Consider the following 21,384-nt stretch of genomic DNA (forward strand, 5'->3'; position numbering starts at 1 on the left):
TCAAAATTCACACTGTTTTCCCAGAGAGTATTTCATATGTAACTGATAAAAAAAAATCTGGCATGTTTTGGGGACTGATTAATGAGGCTTTGCAATTTGGTGCAGATCCAAATACAAATCTGGTGGTAGGATGCAGCAACTTAAACATTGCAATTTTTCAATGTTTTAACTGATTTCCCAGGTAAACAATGTATGGAATAAAGTCTGGCATATTTTTGGATATCTTTTAATGTGTGCAATTTGGTTTGGCTTAAGAGAAATGTGGGGCCTTGGCCAAAGTATATGCTGAGAAATATACATTTAAAGTTAGTCTTGCCCTCTCATGCCCTCTGTTTTACTCTCTGTTATGTTCCAGCTGTGATATCCCGGAGCCACGAGGGTCCAGGCGAGATGGGCAAGTCGGTGAACATTCCCAAGGACGAGCAGGAGAAGATGAAGGAGCTCTTTAAGATTAACCAGTTCAATCTGATGGCCAGTGACATGATCGCACTCAACAGGAGTCTGCCGGATGTGAGGTTGGATGGGTGCGTATAAGCTTGGTAGTCTTCCAGATGCATGCTGTGATTTACACTTCTGACTCTTTTAACACCTGCACACACACACACACACACACACACACACACACACACACACACACACACACACACACACACACACACACACACAGATCAGCTTTCCAACAGATCAGCTTCAAAGCTTGGTTATGCTCTTTGTTCCTATCCAAATAAAAAAAACAAATCCTGATGTGGCGTCATTTTGGGTCACGCAACTCCCAACTTTTTGGATTTATGGGAGGCACTGTCTTTTCTCAACAAGATTAAACTGTGTGCAAGATTCTGCAAATGGATCATTCTCAGATGGCTCCTGGAGGGAGATTGCAGAGATTGTAGGTAACAGTGATAAATTCGGTGGAAAAAAAACCCTCTGCAATGGGTTTGTCAAGGCAAAGAAGAACCCTAATGGCTCAAAGTGATGGTCCTGCAGGAAATAAGCCAGTGATAAAACAGTTCTGTTTGTGTTTCTTCCTCTTATTCTTTACCTTTTTCTGCCAGTGTAGTTTTATTTTTGTCAGCGTTGCTTCCTATCGTGTAGGAGAAGCCTGCTATGACCAATCCGTGAAGCACGGCAGCTAAACACCCTTGTCCTCCACTGCCTCTACCCTCTGATAGCTTGCATACCTATCACATGTCGCAGGGAGTTGTGGTTTCTTTATGGAAATGCTTATTTTTAAGTCTTTATATTTGGGGGGGTTTTAATGCCGTAATCTGGTAGGTAGACTTGTGTATGTTGTGTTCACTAAAAGCTGCTTTACATTACATTACATTACATTACATTTACTGTTGATACAACTTTATTAGATGGCTCAGCAGAGCAGCAGGGTTTAAGAGTCAACAGGTTGTCAAACAGTGATGCAAGCTGCTGTTTCTGCTGATGAAATGTTTCAGAACAACACTATTTTGAAGGTTTTAATTAAATATAAATAAGTTAGTTTTCATTTGTATTAATAACAGTTACATGTGGGGAAAAAACTGTTCTAATTATGGGCACTGTTTCAACACGGAATCCATCAGATCCATCCAGTGTGTATGTAAGACTTGACATTTGAATGGAGGAAGGCTTTTGTTTACTGTCACTCAAGATCCACTTGAGCACTTAATGAAAATCCAGAGAGCCGTTTGTGTGAAACATGAGCACATTCATCTCGGGCTGCTGGTATGCACAGGCGTTCTCCTCTCGCTCTCTGAGACATTACCCATGTGATTCAGGTTTAAATATTCCAGCTGAATGCCAGATCTCTGCAGCACTTTAATTAAGTGGATTCCAAAAGGCCCTGCCAGTCACATAGGAAATAAGTGTCTTTTTTTTCACTGGTACATTCAAGATGCCTTATTAAGAAAACGCCACTTGATGTGTTTTGCAATACAGGGATGCATGTATATAGAATATTTTGACTACATAGTGCAAAAGAAGACCTGTGCTTTTTGCTCCATTATATCTTCATTCCTCCCTGCTGTTATATATAAATATAACAAATATATATATAAATACAACAGCAGCTTAATTACAGAGCACAGCTTAGTCTTGAAAAAAAGAATGTCCCCAGCTCTGCGATGAGAACAATCCAGAGCCGTGCAGAATTGCCAGTTGTTCCCTCTGAAGGACGATAACATGTATTCTTGAAGGCAGCCTTCTGGCCCAGTTGTGTCAGTCAGCGCTGTCACATTGTGTAGACAGGAGTGAACCAGCAATGCTGTCTGCTCTGATGGCTTCTTTCACCCTCCGTCACCTCGCACTCTTTGTGCTCCCACCGTGCGGGCTGCTCTGACCAGTCCACCTCCTCTTCTCCTCCTGTAATACAGCTCATTCCTTATTCAACATGATCCACGATCCAGAACAGCACACCACCTTGTCACTCGCTGGTTTTGACAGACATCCCTTCAAACCAAGGGCATGCTGACACATCTGTGAACGCCGGTTTTACTTTTTCCACTTTCTACCTGGAGGTGTTCGTCATTATGCCATGATTGCATAATCGGATAGCAGCAGGATACACTCTGATTCTGTTCTCACAGGATAATGAGCTATGAGTTTCAGTTCGGATAGAGAGGGTAAGGTTTAAGTATAAGGGTACAAATTGTTCTGTTCAGGTATTGAATGCAAATGAGTTCAGTTTAGTTGTAATGAATCACGAATTATTCTTGAATAACAAAATAAGATAAAATGTTGGACTTTCAATACATTCATATTTAGAGGTAGGATTGATGGTGTTGCTGAAACGCCTAATTATTGAAATCATCTTCTGATCCCGCTCAATAGAAAAACACGTCATTTGATTCAGACCAAATTCGAATTTCCCTCCAGCACTAAAGCAGAGACGGAGAAGTTAGCAAGTGGGGGGGCGGCGGCGTCCCGTATTGGTTGCATATTTATAAAATGTAGCCTGCTCTAGCTAACTTTTCCAGGATAACCAATTCTAGCTTTAATTTACAGTAATATCAAACGTATAAGAAGCTCTAATAGGAATTGTTCTACTGGATTAAATGAGAAATGTATGACCAAAGTGTAAATGTAGTTTAGAAAATGTGTTGTTTGTAATATTCTAAACCAGAAGCTTTGGGATCAGCATCATTTTGGGATTCTAAGAGGGTGCCCAATCACATTTCATCATATTTTCTTTATATTCAGGTTGTGAAGTTTCTTGTACTTCTTTCGTCGTTTCTGTTGTTGAGTGACATTAGATAATCAAACCTCATGTAACTTCATTTTGTTAAATTCTGCCTCACTATGATCCTTTTTTTCCGGCTGTCGTTCCCTCAGCTGTAAGACCAAGGTGTACCAAGACGACCTGCCCAACACCAGCATCGTCATCGTGTTCCACAACGAGGCGTGGAGCACCCTGCTGCGCACCGTTCACAGTGTCATCAGCCGCTCCCCCAGACACTTGCTCATGGAGATCGTGCTCGTGGACGATGCCAGCGAGCGAGGTCGGTACCGTGGCTAATGAGCAGCTCACAAAATGTTCGGCGACTCGTCTCTGACGGACTCTAATGGTTTAACTCTGTTGTCAAGGATACAGGATGTTCATTTCATGGCTGACGATCTGTGTAAAGAGTGTGGGAGACAAATCCCTGATACACACTCAGAGGATCACCTATCCTGGTGTAAGAATTATATAAGAAAGGTGTTTTTAAACGCAACAGGAATGGGAATTTGCTATTTGAAGCAGGTGATAACAAAAGCACAGAGTAAACTGACATGTGGATCTGCATCTAACATTTTTTATATTGTGGGTTTGAATCTGTTAATGTGAATTGCACTCAGTAGAATTCATTGCTCAGCCAGGTTTCCAGTCCTATGTGTTACAACACAGCAGGTAAAAAAACACCAACCCCCTTAATATGTCAATGTTTCCTCAACGTTGACTAATCACTCTTTGAGAAACTGTCTCGCTCTGTCAAAGAAATAGACAAAGAAAATCCTCACTTGGATCCGAAGCATTTTTAATGGTTTCTTCCCTGACCTTTACCACATCTTTCGACTATGCTCAGTTGTAATCTGTCCAGTAGTGGTTGCATCATTTTGATATCTAACAGACAAATGCTGATCAAAACATAACCTCCTTGATGAAGCTAATTAACAGTTTCTTGTCAATTAAATTAAAATACAGATTATAATCCGCCATCAGTCGTCAGAATTAGAGCCCAGACTTACATATTTAACGGTTTTATCCGACCGAGTGTTTCAGCTCTGTGGACTCTCGCTGTTCTGTTTCAGACTTCCTGAAGAAGAAGCTGGAGAACTACGTGCGAACTCTGGAGGTGCCCGTACGGATCCTGAGAATGGAGCAGCGGTCGGGTCTGATCAGAGCCAGGTTGAGGGGGGCGGCCGCCACCAAAGGTCAGGTCATCACCTTCCTGGACGCTCACTGCGAGTGTACGGTGGGCTGGCTGGAGCCCCTGCTGGCCCGCATTAAAGAGGACAGGTAAGAGTCTAAATCCACCAGAATGACTTCATCAAACTTGATGTTCATTTTTCAATTTGAAATAATCAGCATATTCTCTTCTTTAGAAGAGAGCATTACAGTGTTTCAAAATCTGTTTAATCTTTTTGCCTATTCAGTCCTGTAACATGCTTTATTTATAGTGGTAGGATCACATTTCACTTCAGTTGCATCATGGGTAGCTACAGCCAAAGTTCTGTCTGAATATTGATGGGACAGCAGCCTGTCAGTCATGAATACGCTGTTAGAGCCTGACATAGGAGACGATTATGATTTTGCATCTTCTGCTCCTGCTGCTGTCTCAGAGGAAACTAGTTACTGTAGATCTTAATTGTTAACTCTGCCACAAATGATCCTAGTAGTCAAGATTAAAGTGAACAAGGATATATCTTCATCTATGTTTTTGTGAATGTATAGAATATATGTTCGTTAGGTTTTCTTCATCATTAAACCGGATTTGTTAATGTCAACATGGTAAGTTGTTTGGTTGCTCTTATCAGAACATGAAGATGTCTTTTCAGGCTTTTACTTGCATGTATAAAAAAAGAACTCTGTACGTGACAAGAACAGATGGATGGATTAATAATGATACGCTTGCGATCCATATCTTATCTGAGGTCAGACACATTTATTTTCCCTCAGGAAGAGATTGGTATCATGTGCCTTAGACTATTGCATTAGGAAGCCATTACACTTTTACTGAATGCTGCTGCACATGTATCGACGTCAGTAGTTCTGGCTGCAGACTGATGAGATGGTGCAGGAAGTACGCTGTATAGCTTAATTCAAATCCAGGGTGAGACAGAGAGATATGGTTGAAATCAGATTTTTGATATTAATGTTATATTCAATACTGGTACACATTGTATTACAATATAACAAATTTGTTCAAAATCACATGTTGAAAAACTGAAGTGTTATGAACAGTTAAAAGACAAGTCTGCACACTTCAGACCTTTTATGTTAGTAGTTTAATTACAGTCGGGTTGAATTTATTGAGTTGGACTGGAGCATTGTTCCTGGTATCATGACACAATGTAAATTTATATTAGTGTAGAATGCCTGGTCCTAGTATTAAGGCAAGAAAAAAGTATTTATTGGAGTAGTTAGATCTAGTGAGTGTCTGCTGGTTAGCTATATTACATCAAATGTCCTGGACAGATTACCACGAAACTTGGTGGAACAATCTGTCGTGGGTCAGGTAGGAACCATCAACATGTTATAGGCCTTTTATAACCGCTATATGATAACTAACGGAAACAAATAAAAACCTGTAAATCCCACCAGTGTCTAGCTGAGTAACGTCATGTGGCCTTGGCTATAAAGACGTGTTTTAATGTAAGGGGGCTGCTGGGCCTTGCCGTAGAAATGGTCTCAGATCTTAACCTGATTTTTTAATAGCAATACCATTTAACCAGTAAAGGAATTTTACTTTCCACATTGTTGTAAAATGTATTTTTAATGTACGGTGTGATGCTTCACAAACATTTTTATCTCAAAATTGACCTTTACATTTCTCGTGGTGTCTCTCAGGTCAGCAGTGGTGTGCCCTATCATCGATGTCATCAGCGACGAGACGTTTGAATACATGGCCGGCTCCGATATGACTTATGGTGGATTCAACTGGAAGCTGAATTTCCGCTGGTACCCTGTTCCCCAGCGGGAGATGGATCGACGCAAAGGCGACAGAACGCTTCCTGTCAGGTGCACAAAGAAAAATGTCCTCTGCAGTACCATCTAGATAGTCATCGTTTTTTGGGGAAGTGAATGTGTGTCTGACTTTCCACTCGAGCGATGTTTTTGCTTAAGAATGAACAGAGACGACGTCTGATCACAGACAAAGATGAAAAGACATTGTTGTGAGTTCGTAGAGATGTTACTTGTCAGTTTTTCACCAGAGCTGTTGATGGGGTTTTCTTTGATAGCAGCCGGCTACAGAGAAAAATCTTGGTTATTAGGATTTCTTCACAAGAAGATTAAAAAAGTGCCATTTTTAACTGTGGACAGAAATAGATATTTTTCCCTTTTGTGCGTCCCACTGATGCAAACAACTGCTTAAATAGCATCTGTGTTGTTGTCATTGTGCTCTGTGGTAGTGTAAGTGTGAATGAACTCATTTAGTTTAAAAATAGAAAGTCTGCTCACATTTGCACTTTTTGGATATCGCAGTGCAATTCACAGCTCAATTTGTCGCCTGCATGCAAATCCCTGCAACAAACATTATCCTTAATTCAGGGCAGACTTCAACATGGAATTAATTAAAAGACAAGTCGTTTCCCCTCCCGGGCTTGCTATCAAATTGTCACACAAATTGGTCTTTTATTATATTCTGAATGTTCCTCCGAGTTGTGCTGAGATACAAATTGATGCAGCATGAAGAGACTTAATAATACAAAAGAATCTTTTTGTCTCCATTTGTCTTGTGTCTCTTGCAGAACTCCCACCATGGCAGGAGGGTTGTTCTCCATATACAAATCATACTTTGAAGAAATAGGAAGCTATGATCCAGGGATGGATATCTGGGGGGGAGAGAACCTGGAAATGTCTTTCAGAGTAAGTCGCACACAAAGAAGGGGGGGGGGGGGCAAATCGAAACATACCAGTTCCCTTAATTGTATCTGTGTTTCTGTTTTCTTTTGAATTATGTGACAAGCATCTCCACATGCACAACAAAGCCCTACTCATCCTGTGCACAGATCAGAAGTGTTCTTCACAGCTCAGACACTGAACGCACACTGGGCGACATGACAGCATTTCAAAAGCGAAGCCAAATCATCTTGATCATCCCCGGTGGCTGGCTGCAGTATAGGCCATAAACTCCATTTGTCCCATGTTAATGGATGGGACATGGACCAAACAAAAGAAGTCAAGGATGGTTTCTGTCATTTTAGTTTGTTCTTATCACTCGGATGTTTGTGTTCATTTTTACAGTAACTTTGGTCTTAATTGGTTATTTGATGCTATAAAAACAGGGTGAAATGTTGTGATTGACAGCTGTGACTGAATGGTGAGTGGTGTCTCTGGGACCTTAGTACTACAGCGCTAAACCACAACAACTACTGTGCAGACTCTGGCTTCAAATGATGTAAAAGGTGCAAGATGGCAATATCCAATATATTTTAACTAAATTTTTGTATCATTGGAAGTGGAGATGTGTTATCTATCTTTATATACGGTCATCAAAATTAACAAAAAACTTGACTTTTTACTGCTTATCTCCTTGGATTAATGGGCCTAGACTTAACTCAGAATAGTGCAAAAGACAAAGACACACAGTTCAGAGGGAAATTACCTGACTGACTGGAGCCGAGAGAAGTCACTCAGATCAATCTATACAGCTGTGATGAGCAGAAAGCATCAGGATGCAGAACACATCGACCCTTGAGGCAGATGTGCGACATTAGCAGGAGACTGTCGGGGGAAATCAGAGGCTGCACTAGACTCAAGCTCACCGACATTGGACAGTGCAAGACTGAAAAAACATAACTTGACCGGATGAATCTGGATTTCTGCGGAGGTTTAGCATGAATCCATGAACCCAATTTTCCTTGTATCAACAGTCCAGGCTAGTAATTGTGTAAAAGTGTGGCTGACGTTTTCCTGGCACTCTTTGGCCTCTTACTACCAGTCAATCCCAGTTTGAACAGCATGTTATGGCACCATTTGACAAAGCAATCGTCATCTGAAACTGTATGAACGTGACAATGACTTTAGAGAACTCCGGTGGCCTCCCCAGTCAGACTGTTTTTGAACCTCTAGTTCAACAGGAGATTCACAGCATGCATGTGCCGTTGACAAATGTGAAATCATATCAACATGGACCAGACTCTCACAGGAGTGTTTTTGACATCTTGTGGAATGTATGCCAGAAAAAATTAAGGTTGTTGTGAGAACAAAGGGAGGCCCTACCCAGAGTAAGTAAGGTCTTCTTAAAGTGCACAGTGGGTGTGTGGGTCCACTTATTGTGTGTTAACTTTTCAGAAAGGCGTCACTGTAGCTCATTTTCAGGCAACCTCAGATTGTGCAGGATTCGTCTCTGTGGTGATCAAAATCTGAGTAGAAGATCTGTCCAGGTCCGTTCATCTTGAGCTGTTTGATGTGTTATACATAAATATCACAAAGACGGCGTAGTTCATTTGTGGGAGAAGTTTCGTCGCACTATGAACGTAAAGTGCTTTCATCAAGGTTTCTTGTTGGCTGTGTAGTCAACACAACACAATTTTGTTTTTACCATTCGATATATTGCGGTAGCTGTGCGGGGAGTGGGCTGCCACAGTGTAGGTAATTCATGGGGAGCGCTGCTCACAGAGTGGAGCGAGGAGTAGTGTTTCCCATTAATTACCTACACTGCTGAAAAAGCTCATCTGCACATATGAGTGCTGGCATCCTCTGTTTTTTTTAATCATGTCTAAGCAAGCAAAGGGCGGCATCCTGTGTGTCTGTGGTATGCACCCGATCACCCCTCCCCCCAAAATACACATTTCATCCATTTTCTGATACATTTTGAATCAGCAAACACAAAATCTGTAAAACTGTGACTCTTACTCCTGCGTTGGTTTATTTATGTCTCCAGTCTGTTATGTGGTGTGGTTTTGCTTTAATTCCTCTTCACATACAGTCTACTGTGTGTGTGCTGCAGTTTTAGAGCAGCCTACTCTGCTGCAGTGTCCAGTGACAAACACATTTCTAGTTAAACTGTCCCTCATTCGATAATCTCTTCTTTTCTCTCTCGTCCTGAAAGCTGCGCTGCTCTAGAATTGAGAGCAAACTGTCCTCGTTGGTGACAGTATGAATTTATTCCTTTTCATTTGAGCACCTGAGCATCCATTAAGGGAACTGGCATGTAGCCAATGTTTTGTAAGCTTGTACTGACTGTGTTTGTCTGCTTTCTTGACACATACTGTATGAATTCATCACGTGTCTGCAGATCTGGCAGTGCGGGGGCTCTTTGGAAATCGTCACTTGTTCACACGTGGGCCACGTTTTCCGGAAGGCCACCCCGTACAGCTTCCCTGGAGGTACTGGCCAAGTCATCAACAAGAACAACAGGCGCCTGGCCGAAGTCTGGATGGATGATTTCAAAGACTTCTTCTACATCATATCACCAGGTACACGGACAGATTTGGATTATTAGTGCAGTGCCTGTTTACACCTGCCCTGTTTGTGTCCTGAGGTAATGCTCCAGGGCTACTTCAAAGTTATTCCTTGTCATTAGTGAGTCCTCCTCAACAGTTCTACACTTTACTGTCACTTTTTATTGTTTGTGTGCTGGACGTTGTGTGCAGAGCTTTTTATAAACAGTCAATGGTGCAGAGTGAAGTTAGAAAACCTTTGGGTTCAACTTACCTGGTTTAGATCTGCTAAAGATTTTTATCAAATGAATGTTTTTCATGAAATGAAACTGATTTAGCTTTATTACTGCTCACGTATGTGCCTTGTACATACGTTTCTGCTCGATATACACTGTGCTTTTAGTTTGAAGACAAATCGCTAAAGAGGAAGTGGTTGTCTGGGTCGGCTCAATATAGTGAAATATAAATAATCAGATTATCAAAAAGATCTGGTGGAACATGTATTATCGGCTAGTAGTTGACGGCCACTACTGCAGTGTGTCTAAGGACGTAAAAGAACTCGGTCCACAGACTGCAGGCGCATTGCCCCGCCCCCACTGACTGCTACAGAGCGCTGGTGTCCTGTTTATTCAAAAATTATTAACATTAAACAAGTCGCATGTCCAACTCAACACTGCACTTCCACTGACTATTCAGACACAGATACCGAGGTGTGAAGTTGATGAGATAAATGACTTGCAAAATATGCTTTCCACTTCCAGACAGACGGACAGAGGTTTGTTGAACTAGAAGGTAAATTAGCAGAAAGATGCTGAAATGAAATTAATTTATTTTTGAGTCAGAAATGAAAGAAGTTTCACTGCTGTTCAAAAGCAGTATGAATAACCTGCATTATGAAACTTCTCTGTGCTACTTGAGTGCTTGTTCATATTACATTTACCAAATTAGTGTGAAACGAAAGCACTTTTCTTCTCTTATACGTTAATTGTCTTAATGATACTCTTTCTTTCATCTAAGAATGTATTTTTCTTCTTTCACTCTGCTTCGAATTAAATGCCGCTTTTGTCGTCTGCAAAGGAGAATTAATTAGCCCCTCAGAGCCTAATTGCACACGGCCAAACAAGAACAATATGACTGTGCGAGACCGAGACATGAGTAGCTCTCCATCTGTCGATTAAGTAATGTGATTACCCTTTAGCAGACAGCAGTGTCCCGGAAATCTCAAGTCAACCTGTACGGGATCATTCGTAAGCTGCCGAATCTTGTCGCACAAATTGTGACCTTCCCCTTCGACTCGTGCAGTATTTTCAATGGCGATCTGTGTGCAGACAGGGCTGGGGGTTGTGATAGATGAGCCTCTCTGCATATCATGGCCCTGGAATGGCTTGTCTGTTCCTCCAGGACATTAGGGAGAATGATCTCGGCCACCCTGCTGCCAGACCTCGCTTATTGGCCTCAGAGCAGCACGGTATGATGCGCGGGCTGAATTTGGGAGTGGCGCGGAGTGATCCTATTAAAAGTGCATCTCCCCTCCTCATCCCTCTTCTTCACTGGTGATTTCATGATCAAAGAGGCCATTCATCATCTGCAACATGTGATGCTCAGACCTTTCAGACAGAGGGAGGGAGAGGGGAGAGAGAGAGCCAGGGGAGGAGGAGTGGCCTTCAGCCCTTTGCTTTTATCTGCCAAATTGAAACCTCTATATCCCAGATTAAAGTGTACAATATTGTAGGTATTTTAGAGGGTGGTGTTTGCGTTGTCTGCCTCGTGTTTGAGAGATAAATATACATCGCCTTGCTGTTGGATGCTTGAAAATTATCTTTCCCTTATTGCAATCATGCTCTTTCATGATAAATTACCCCCTGGATCAATGTACATGGAAGCTTTGAGTCCTCAAGAGGCTCTCTGGGGAGAAACCATCTGCCTGATGTGTTGTAAGTGTCTGTGCTCTGTTCCCGTCTTATCCTTCCTCTGTGTTCCATTTCATTTAGGCTGATGCATGTTGCAGTTTTCATGTTGCAGTTTTCATGTACACACGTGTACCACACATGTGACATCGTTTGTATGTCTTTTCTAAACATTTCAATTTTATCAATCAAATATTTTATGCAACGTTTTAATAGAAAGTCTTTCTATCATGACCCAAATAGCTCTTCTTGAAGGGTCCCTCTGGTGTTAAGTTTTGGTGGTGCAACAAATAAAGAGAACCCATCTATTTTCAGGACAAAAGAAAATATCATTCAGGAGAGCGCAGACCTTTTTCCTTAAATTCAACAGATTCATACAGTTATACGTACGAGTTGTTTGTTTATTCTGGCTTACACATAATCCAACCAACACATGGGGAGTTGTGACAACAAAGCCTCCTTGCAGGAGGTAAAAATGTAAATACTGAGGTGAATAACATCTGATGATGTGAAGTTTTTCATCTGTCTGAATCCTTTTCTCTTCATCTCCCCTGCAGGAGTGATGCGGGTCGACTACGGAGACGTCTCTTCCCGTAAAGCCCTCCGCGAGGCCTTGAAGTGCAAACCGTTCTCCTGGTACCTGGAGAACATCTACCCAGACTCCCAGATCCCAAGAAGATACTACTCACTTGGTGAAGTATGAGCTTTAATGCACTCTGATCTCCCATAATGCAGCAGATAAACCAGCTGCCTCCGCATTCAAACCGATCCGCCTTGCAGCTTCTCGCCTGTTTTTTTTTTTTTCAGAAATACAATACTGCTGTGTGAGAAATCTCTAAATCTCAGAATACAGGAAAGGCTGGAATTAAATTAGATAGAATGAGCAAATATCCTCAGCTGTTCTTATTGAATGCATATGATATACAAACAAGGGGAGGTTCATGCAGTTGTTATTGTTCTGAATCACATGTTCACACTATGCTTGGTGAGATTAGGCTCATGTTAAACTGATTCTGCTTGTGAATATGCAGAATCTGTGTGTGAGGTAATTTTGGCCATCGCCACCGGATGCTAATTCCTCTTCAGGCGATAGGCTCCAAGATTGTTCATGTATACATTTTACTCAGTCTCATGGCACACTTTTGTATTGCACTTGAGCTAAAATACATATTTTGCAGAGGAGAAGTATTTCCCTGTGGTATTAATATAAAAAATAGTAGAAACGTTTCATCAGATCGTTATTTGAATGGGCAGTGATGGAATTACAAAGTGGTCCCCTCAGAAATGAAAAGCATATTGTGGAAACAATCTGATAATGTGAAGCTCAGGCATGAGAATTCATACTTAATTGTTTTCAAGATAACAAAAGTTTAAGATCCTTTTATAAGTTACTTCCTACTCACACGGGGAAAAAATAGATAATTGAGTGGCCCGAGTTTGACTCCTGATGCCCACAGCTCTGTGTCGACAGCAGTGCAGAGTGCAGCGTGTGCAAAAGATGGAAGCCACTTCCAAGCAATGTCAGCTGAAGAACTCCCAGTGAAAGAGCTTGTAATCCCTTATCATTTCACACTGCTGAGGATGAGAGGATATATTCATCTGTGCTGCGCTGCTGTACTGCAGCACCTCAGCTCCTCGTCTCCCTCTAAACCACCACCCCCCCAACACAGTCAGCCTTTCTTTAACAGATGGAACCATTAGGTTTTATATCACTTAATTATGAATGCGGCTCTGCTCCTGCATGATAGGCATAATGAGTTGCTTACATATAGAGCCAGCCCAGCTGGTGACACCGTTTCACACATGATTTTAACTCAAAGTAAAATTCCTACTCAGAAAATATATTCTTCAACATCACAGTTTGGAAATTCACAATTCTCAGTAATGGGCAAGTCACTTGGGATGAACTTGAGCTAAAAGGCAGTTTTATTCATAAAGCGTATTTCATATCAACACTGGTTGATGCATTGGCTGCACAGGGAACTTAAGAACAACACACAGAACAAATTTGAAGACATCAATTTAAAATCAGAAAGTATTTCAAAAAATGTTTTAATATGGTCTTAAAAAGTGCAATTGTGTAGTAAAAAGACATTTTAATGAGACAGTATTGAGCAGGGTCAACCTGGCTGGTGTTTTGTTGTTGCTGGTGTTTTGTTGTTCAGAGAAGCAGCCTGGAGTGACGGATTCATACCACAGCATGAATTATCTAAGTGTTACATTTTGTAAACTATGTATCGGTAAAATAGAATATGAGGAAGGTTTGATTATAATAAAAATTAATTTCGAGCTCGGAAAATTGAAAAAATTGGAGCCAAACAAACTTATAATGCTGTGAACTTCTTGCTGGCAGATCAGAAATGTTGAGACCAACCAGTGTGTGGACAACATGGGAAGGAAGGAGAACGAGAAAGTCGGCTTTTTCAACTGTCACGGTATGGGAGGAAACCAGGTGAGAAAAACCCACACACATTTATTCTTATCGACCACATACACCATGATTAATATAGTACATATAGGCCCCTCAAATAGTATTTCAAGATCCTTTGTTTTGTATTTTTCATTTTGAGTCCAAGTCTGTAAGGGACTGGGCTGTTTATTTACTATACATATCATTCAAACTGGCAGAACTTTACAAGTGATGTAAATGGAGTGGAGACTAATTAGATCTCTTTTTAAATTAACAACCAATAGAGCTTTTGATAATTAATTATCTGTGATACACGAGAATTTGAGCTCACTTTGGTTGCTAACCGTGTGTTTAAGTCTGTGTGTGTTTTCCAATCCAATTTAACTCTGGGGTTTTTGCCAAGTTTCTCTTTGCTGTCTCCGGAGTCCATTGTTGATGTTGCTCCATGCTGTGGGTCACTTTGCTATTTTAAGAGGATTCGTGCCAAGGCATCATTTGTATTTTGGTCTAATTATGGCTTCCTCTGTCATTACAACTAGAGAAATACACGAAACCACAAAAATCCAAGTTAACCATGTTTGGCACCTCATAAATCATGAAGAAATCTACAATAATATCAAGAATGAATGTATTGAATTCTGTGATATATCCCCCCTGTTTACTGGATGCATGACGGTGATTGATGTTGCCAGTGTTTCCCATCCCCTGACTGAGACGTCTTGTTTCCAGGTGTTCTCATACACGGCGGATAAAGAAATTAGAACAGACGACCTCTGCCTGGACGTCTCCCGCCTCAACGGCCCCGTCGTCATGCTCAAGTGTCACCACATGAAGGGAAATCAGATGTTCGAGTATGATGCTGAGGTGGGATTTGTGTTCCCCGATAGTAGCCAGATAATCCCCATTCAGGCTGTTATTGCAGGCAGCCAGTCCTGCTTCCTGTCGCCTGCTGTATTGAAAGAGACTTAGATGAAATGCTGATGGATTGATTCTGTGTGTGTCTGGTGAGATTGCTTTGTGGAGGAGAGTACATGGAGGATTTCTGTTGTGCTTAGTGGGAAATTCAGTTGCCCTGTGCTCAGCCACCAGGTGGTGGTGTATACCAGTTGTTTTTCTAGCCGCACACAAGTTGAGTTGTTTCCCAGCCTGCAGCTATTCTCTCCTGATGATCTGTATTTTTTACATAGAATGTTGGCAAGTGGGACTATGATTTTGAGGTAAGATGGTAGAGTCGCCACCTTCTGAATGTTGCTGTATAGTTTGTACCTGTGCGTCCAGTATCGTGATATCCCGTGTCGGTAGTGGTCATTAGAAGTTAGATCGTTTAAAGTGGCCTCACCATGGGGTTTTCATTTTCCTGTAGCGTGACCTATAGCTTGTCTGTGCATGTAAGGTCGGTTAAGTGACAAAGGCCAAAGTCTGCAGCAAAGGGAGAAAACACAGCATGAACACCGTGTTTACATTCAATGTCAATTTAGTATCATTTGTTAGCGCAATATCCGTGTCGTTATCTCAAGGCACTTTAAAATGTATGATTGAAATTTTAAATCAGTAAAACACTTAAAGACAGTGGAGAGAAATAAAATATCGAAGAAATCTCAAACAGAAGCAGAGTCTGGGTGAGTGGACGTCTGAAGCAGCTGGTTGGATCGAAAGGAGAAGAATAGGGAGGGAGGGAATGAGAGAGACCAGAAACGTATAGGTGTAATAATGTCATTAATAATAACAACAGCACAGATAACATCAACAGTTAACAATGATAATGCTGAGAATTAATTTTAGACTAATGATGGTAATAATAATGTTAGTGGAATAGCTATGAAATGCTGGATCTTCAAGAATGAGGACAGCCTTTTATTTCTCCGTCTCCATCTCCTTCAACATGTAACATGTAACGTGTCCGCCTACACACAGTTTTTGCCGCGATGGAGAGAAAGTTACAAATCATAAATATATAAAGAATTCCCATTGTGAATCGTCCTGCTCCAGTCAGTTAACACTCCTGCAGCAGAACTGTTTCATTGATGTATCAATCATTGTTATCATGACTTCAGCTGAGTTAATATTCGATCAGGGAAGCAGTAAAGTGTTAGACTAATTTGAACATCACAGCATGTAAACAGATTCCAGTAGAAATAATTAGGAGCCTGTAACTGACTAGAATATCGGAACTTTGGATAAATAGATCCAGTTCACTCTATGATTCAATTTCAAAGTGGTGAAACGAAAACTAAAATTAGGTAAATAAGAAGAAACACAAACTGCATATTGATCACCAGAGTTCATTTATACTCTTTATACTGTTTTCTTTGTCATTTTAGACCTCATTCAAATGTATTAATAGATGTAGTTTAGCTCCTAAGTGGAAACTCAACACATTCTCCTGAAGCTCTCTTGACTGTAAACTCAACACATTGTGGATCATCCACCTCAAACAGCATCTTTTATATTAACAATTTAAAGGTAGAGGGTTGAAAGAGACCACAGTGAACATCCAGTTATTGAAATGTTCCATCGCTGACATGTGGACATGACGAGGTGAGGAAGCCCGGAGGCCTTTCCATCAAGCATTGAACAAACCCTGGAAGAATCCCCTTCATTACACTTTGTTCTCTGGGAGCATTATTAACAAAATGAATAATTCATGAACTAAGATCTGGTCTCTGTTGTAAACAGAACTGGGGTTTCACCGCTGTCAGTGGTGGAAGCTATTTTTAGCCCGGGTGTGACAGTCAGGGGCTGAATCCTGGTCGCCTACAGAACCATTAACATTTCATCTGCTCATCAGTTTCTCTTTCACACGAATATACACTATCTCACTTTTCCACCTTCCCTCCATCTTCATTCACATCTGTAGCAGATGGCTTTCCCCTTTTTTTTCACCTGTTCCGTAGCTTCAGCCAGAAAGAAGCTGCTTCTATTGGTCCGTCTCCCACAATCTCACGTGAACACACCAGTCACAAACATTATCTGCTCCTCATCCAGCTGCTCTTCTCACTCAGGTTTACATATGAAATATTGTGTTAGTTTTGTAGTTCTCCAACTCAGAGTTGTCGATTCTTATTCACAAAGATCTTTCTGCTGCCAACATGTGAGTAAGACACACGTCTACACGATTTCCAGCTTTGAATATTTATTCTATTTATAGATGAACAGATGTGAAGGAAATTCTTTGATCACTTTACAGAAAGGTTGAATTCTTGCACTAACTTATTCAAACCGGTAAAAAACTTAACTCTTGACAATTAATTGGGAAAGAGTTTTGACCTCATCCATATTTAGCAGGATTACACAAAAATGTATGTACTTACTTTATGGATTTAAACATAACTTGGTGGAAGGATGTTTTATGTGTCAGGAAAGTACTCCTAACATTTTGGTGCAGTTTAAGATCAGGGGGCGTATCCAGGATTTTTTTTATCACTAGCATTGTGAGATGATTGTCATTGATTACTCAGTCAATCATTTACAGATCTTGTTTAAACAATCAGGCACATTGAGGGAACTAATATGCACGAGTTTGAAATTTGGTGATCTGAATAAAAATAGATTAAAATTTGGTTTCAGAAGGGGACTCTTGGGCCTGGGTGGTATCCACTCTACTCAATGCCATTCTAGTTTGAATATATATTGTCTCAAAGATCAGATCAAATGGGTGATGAATGAAGCTGTCACGAAAATAATGTCATCTTAATTTTAGTTTGTTACATTGTGTGGCAGCAGTATAAGAATGTTGTTTCTCATGGTGAATTGTAGTCCTTACAATGGTCTATGACCATAACAGTGTCTAATTGGCCGATTCAGTGCTGACAGTTTGCAGGAATTCAACCATTCCTTTCACAAGTCATGACTTTTTTTAATACAACATGCTAATGCAGCAAAAGGGTCAAATTTTATTCACCTCTTATTAAACTGGAAACCTTCAGGTCGCATGGATTAATAAAAATGAGTCTTGGCCTCACCTTCACCACAATGTCTCCCTCTACCTCCCCGACCCGCTGCAGAAGCACACCTTCCTCCACATCATCACCCAATCATGTCTGACCCTCAGCCGTCTGGAGGACGGCACCTACGGCCCCACAGTGGAGTACTGTAACAACAGTCCCACGCAGGCCTGGATCCTCCACAGCTACACACGTCAGGAGGTCGCTAAACGCCTCTACTTCAGCCCCACCGATTATTTCCTGTGAGCTCCGGTCAGCTCTGCAGGGACTGTAGGTGCTGAGGTGAGCAGGTCAGTGCCATGTAGCAGCTGGTCGTCGATGCAGCAGCTCCCTAGTTGTAGCATTGTTAGAAGTGGAAGTAGTTGAGTTTGACCTGTTTGAGCTTTTAACAGGAACCAGTGCAGCTGAATGTGGTAGTATTGGTAGCGTGTGAGAGTATCTTCTGTGTTTGTTTGTTAGTCAGCAGGATTACACAACAACTACATGATGGATGACCATGAAACCAGGTGGATGGATGTGGTATGGTTCAGTGAAAAACACTTTATATTTTGGTGTGGCTCTGGATCAGGGGATGGATTGTGGAATTATTGTATCTGTCTTAAACATCGCAATTTTTTTTTGAAAAGTTTACTGTTCTTGATGAAAAAGAAAATCTATCATGTTTAAGACTAGACTAATGTGTACACCAATTTGTTCTATTCCTTCATTGAATCCAATGGGACTGTCGAGGCAGAGGTATGCATTCTTCTAGTTTTAAATTATTTTGTTTAAAAGAGCAGATGAGTCGAGAACGTATTGTGATGTTGATCTTCCAGCTGTTAGTCAGAAAGTGCATGCAGATTGTTTTCGGAAGCATTAAGTAGCTTTTACCGGTGACCTTTCAGAGGGAAGCCATAAAGACAGGGGCCGGATCAGCAGGATCAAGCCGTGACAGATGTCCCACTAAGAAGGTTGTGGTGTGTAAGATGCTATCTGCAAAACCTTTCACCAGTCTTCATGCTAAATTAGATCTCATTTGACATTTATTTTCCAACGTAAATATTTTATTTTGATGGGAAAATTAGACGGCTGTCCCTCGGACTGCCAGCGCTCGGTGCGTGATGCCTGAGCCGGAGGAGGACGTGTTTATTTTTAGCTGATTATGGACAGGCAGGGCTGATTGAAACGGGCTTGCCATTGTTTACAAGTTCTTTTGAAGTGATCCTTCATTGTGAGGCTACCTTTCATGGTCCTGTCCTCGCAGGCCACTCTCCTATTGACCCGCAGCAGCTGTGTCCACTGTGTGCCATGTACACATTGTAAAACCCACTGAATCCCAGTTATCAATGCTTTTCACTGCTCCCGCTGCGCATTTACATACTTTTGTGAGGAACCTTTTCTGGCTCAGCGTTTCTGTCCGTTTCAGGTTGGTTATTTTTCAGCTTTTTACAGTTGTGGTGCCTGTCTGTCATTTTCTCCGCCTTCACTTCTGCTCTGCTGAGTTATCTGGAGTTTGCACCTCAAATTCTGCGTTGCTGTTCCCCCCTGACAAAAAGCTATTTCACTGTAGCACGCCTCAGTTTTTTTTGTCCATGCAGGGAAATGTGTGCAATGTTCTCCCAGGGCTGCTGGTGTTTGAAGAGTTGCGGCAGTAAAGTGACCTGCTGTTAGATGGCCTGATTTGCTGTTCAGACTCAGAGGTCCTCGTGGCACAGCCAGCACAAAGAGAGCGCTTGAACAGAGCCAGGCGGTATTAGAGTAAATGAGATTGTTGCCCCATTCTGCCTCGACTCAAAAAAAAATTGCCGTTTGTGTTTTTCCCACAAAAATCAGCTCAGCTCTTTAGATTTTCATCCACAGTCAGCACAAAAAATCACATCAAACGGGAAACTCTGTGCTGCCTGGTGACGAAGAGGATAATGTTCCTCGACCGGGGTTTATGGTTTTAAAACCCTAGTCATTTAATTAGCCGGTCTCAGCTGTGCACACACTCAGCGACTTGCACCAGAGACGCTGGTTGGTTTGCTGGGAGACGGAGCTGGGAGTTTGCTCTGCCCCAAAGGGAGCATGAAATAACTAGAAAATGCATTTTCTGAAGAAATTGCAGTGGGATTGCTTCTCCTGCACAAGCTGAATCTAAACTGAGCTGCTCACTTGGATTTATATGAAGACGCAGTTGGCGCCATACAAAGAGTGGAAAATGATGGGAATTGTAATTTCAGGTTTTCTGAATAAGTGATAAAGTTTGGTATTTGTTGAAATGTTTGGTCTTTCAGTAGATTAGCTTGTCAACTAGTTTCAATGTCAGATGAAAGATGTCTAACTATATTATTTATGAGACGATGAAACCTTGTTAAATTTATTCCTGATCTGACTAATTAAACACCCAATAATTTTACAGCCAAAAAAACGTTTACACATTCAAATTACCTTCCCCCCCAACTTGAATTTGTTACAATTTTTATTTTTGGCAAAACATCTGCATGGACTGAGACATTTGATGAAAATTCTTATTTAAGTGAGACATTTCCAACAAAATAGCTGCTTGATGAACATTTTGTGTGAAGAGTCAGAAAGGCCAAAAGAAAGTTTGAAAACTCTCGTCAGTTGTGAGTCTGTTGGTCTTGTTGGTTGTGCGATCATGACTGAGGAAAATCTTTCTTCTTCATTTGCAGTTTCTCTTCTTTCCTGTTAAGCAGTTTCTCCATTCAGCTCACACCAACATGGAACTCACTGTGAACCGCTCACTCTCTAGGTTTATGTCTCTGAAGGTGTTTGGTCGATGTAACTAACAGAAAAGTGTCTCTAGATCAGCGCTTCCCTCCTGTTTACGCTCTTCGTGGAATTAGAATCATTTGTCTCCAACATAGTAGATACAGAGTGGAGGGAAGTGAACATTTTTAATGGTGAATAGTTGTAAATGTGAGATTGAATGTTTGTCTCTGTGTGTTGGCCCTCTGGCATTGGCTCCACCCCCCTTACACACTTTAAAGAGAGGATGAATGGATGGGATGAATGCATGTTCATGAATCAGGAAATATAAGGGTGATGGTCCTACACCAGTGGTAATCTGCCAATGAGATCCTGTCATCCACGTTTTACTTTAAATATGGACAACAAACGACAAAGCACAATGGTGGCGTACCACTGGAGAAGCAATGGAGTCGGTATTGACTGTGTTGGTTGCTGCAGCCGAAGTCTGTACACTCAGATCTACTCTTCTTCATCACGCCTTCCTCCAAACATCCGCAGATCTCAGCAAAGCATTAAACTTGGCCCAGGCTCTCATAATCCTGTGTGCACAAAGATATTAGCTGCCTGGCACAAGTGACTTTGACAGCGTCAGAGTTTTTGAGTTTTCTTCATAATCCGAGATCCGATATTAATTTGATTGAGAAGAGGATTTACTTTCTATGAACTGAATCAAAGGCCAAAACGCTGCCAGGGCGCTTTTATTAAAGAGGATTTACTCGGCTTTATGGTGGTTAATTATTGTAACACTGTTTCAATACATCAAAATCAAGTAAACTTAATAATTGGTTCAATCAGAGTTGAATCAGTCTGTGAAAGT

At 41.3% G+C, this 21,384-nt stretch overlaps 1 protein-coding gene across 3 annotated transcripts in view; it reads left to right on the top strand.

Annotated features, from left to right (window-relative positions):
• galnt13 (UDP-N-acetyl-alpha-D-galactosamine:polypeptide N-acetylgalactosaminyltransferase 13) overlaps positions 1-21,384 on the top strand; it is a 37,808-nt gene that overhangs the window by 10,628 nt on the left and 5,796 nt on the right. The window contains exons 3-12 of one of the 3 annotated variants that reach the window (XM_062403388.1): positions 356-524; positions 3,319-3,485; positions 4,276-4,483; positions 6,035-6,205; positions 6,937-7,054; positions 9,429-9,609; positions 12,038-12,177; positions 13,834-13,932; positions 14,620-14,754; positions 17,895-18,124. In XM_062403388.1, coding sequence (XP_062259372.1) covers positions 356-524; positions 3,319-3,485; positions 4,276-4,483; positions 6,035-6,205; positions 6,937-7,054; positions 9,429-9,609; positions 12,038-12,177; positions 13,834-13,932; positions 14,620-14,754; positions 17,895-18,080 — 1,574 coding nt within the window. In that variant the 3' untranslated portion in view covers positions 18,081-18,124. The remainder of the gene's footprint in view (positions 1-355; positions 525-3,318; positions 3,486-4,275; positions 4,484-6,034; positions 6,206-6,936; positions 7,055-9,428; positions 9,610-12,037; positions 12,178-13,833; positions 13,933-14,619; positions 14,755-17,894; positions 18,125-21,384) is intronic. The other 2 variants (XM_062403389.1, XM_062403390.1) reach the window with 2 other exon arrangements.

Source organism: Platichthys flesus, chromosome 13, assembly GCF_949316205.1.
Source record: "Platichthys flesus chromosome 13, fPlaFle2.1, whole genome shotgun sequence".
In the NCBI taxonomy this organism is placed as follows: Eukaryota; Metazoa; Chordata; class Actinopteri; order Pleuronectiformes; family Pleuronectidae; genus Platichthys; species Platichthys flesus.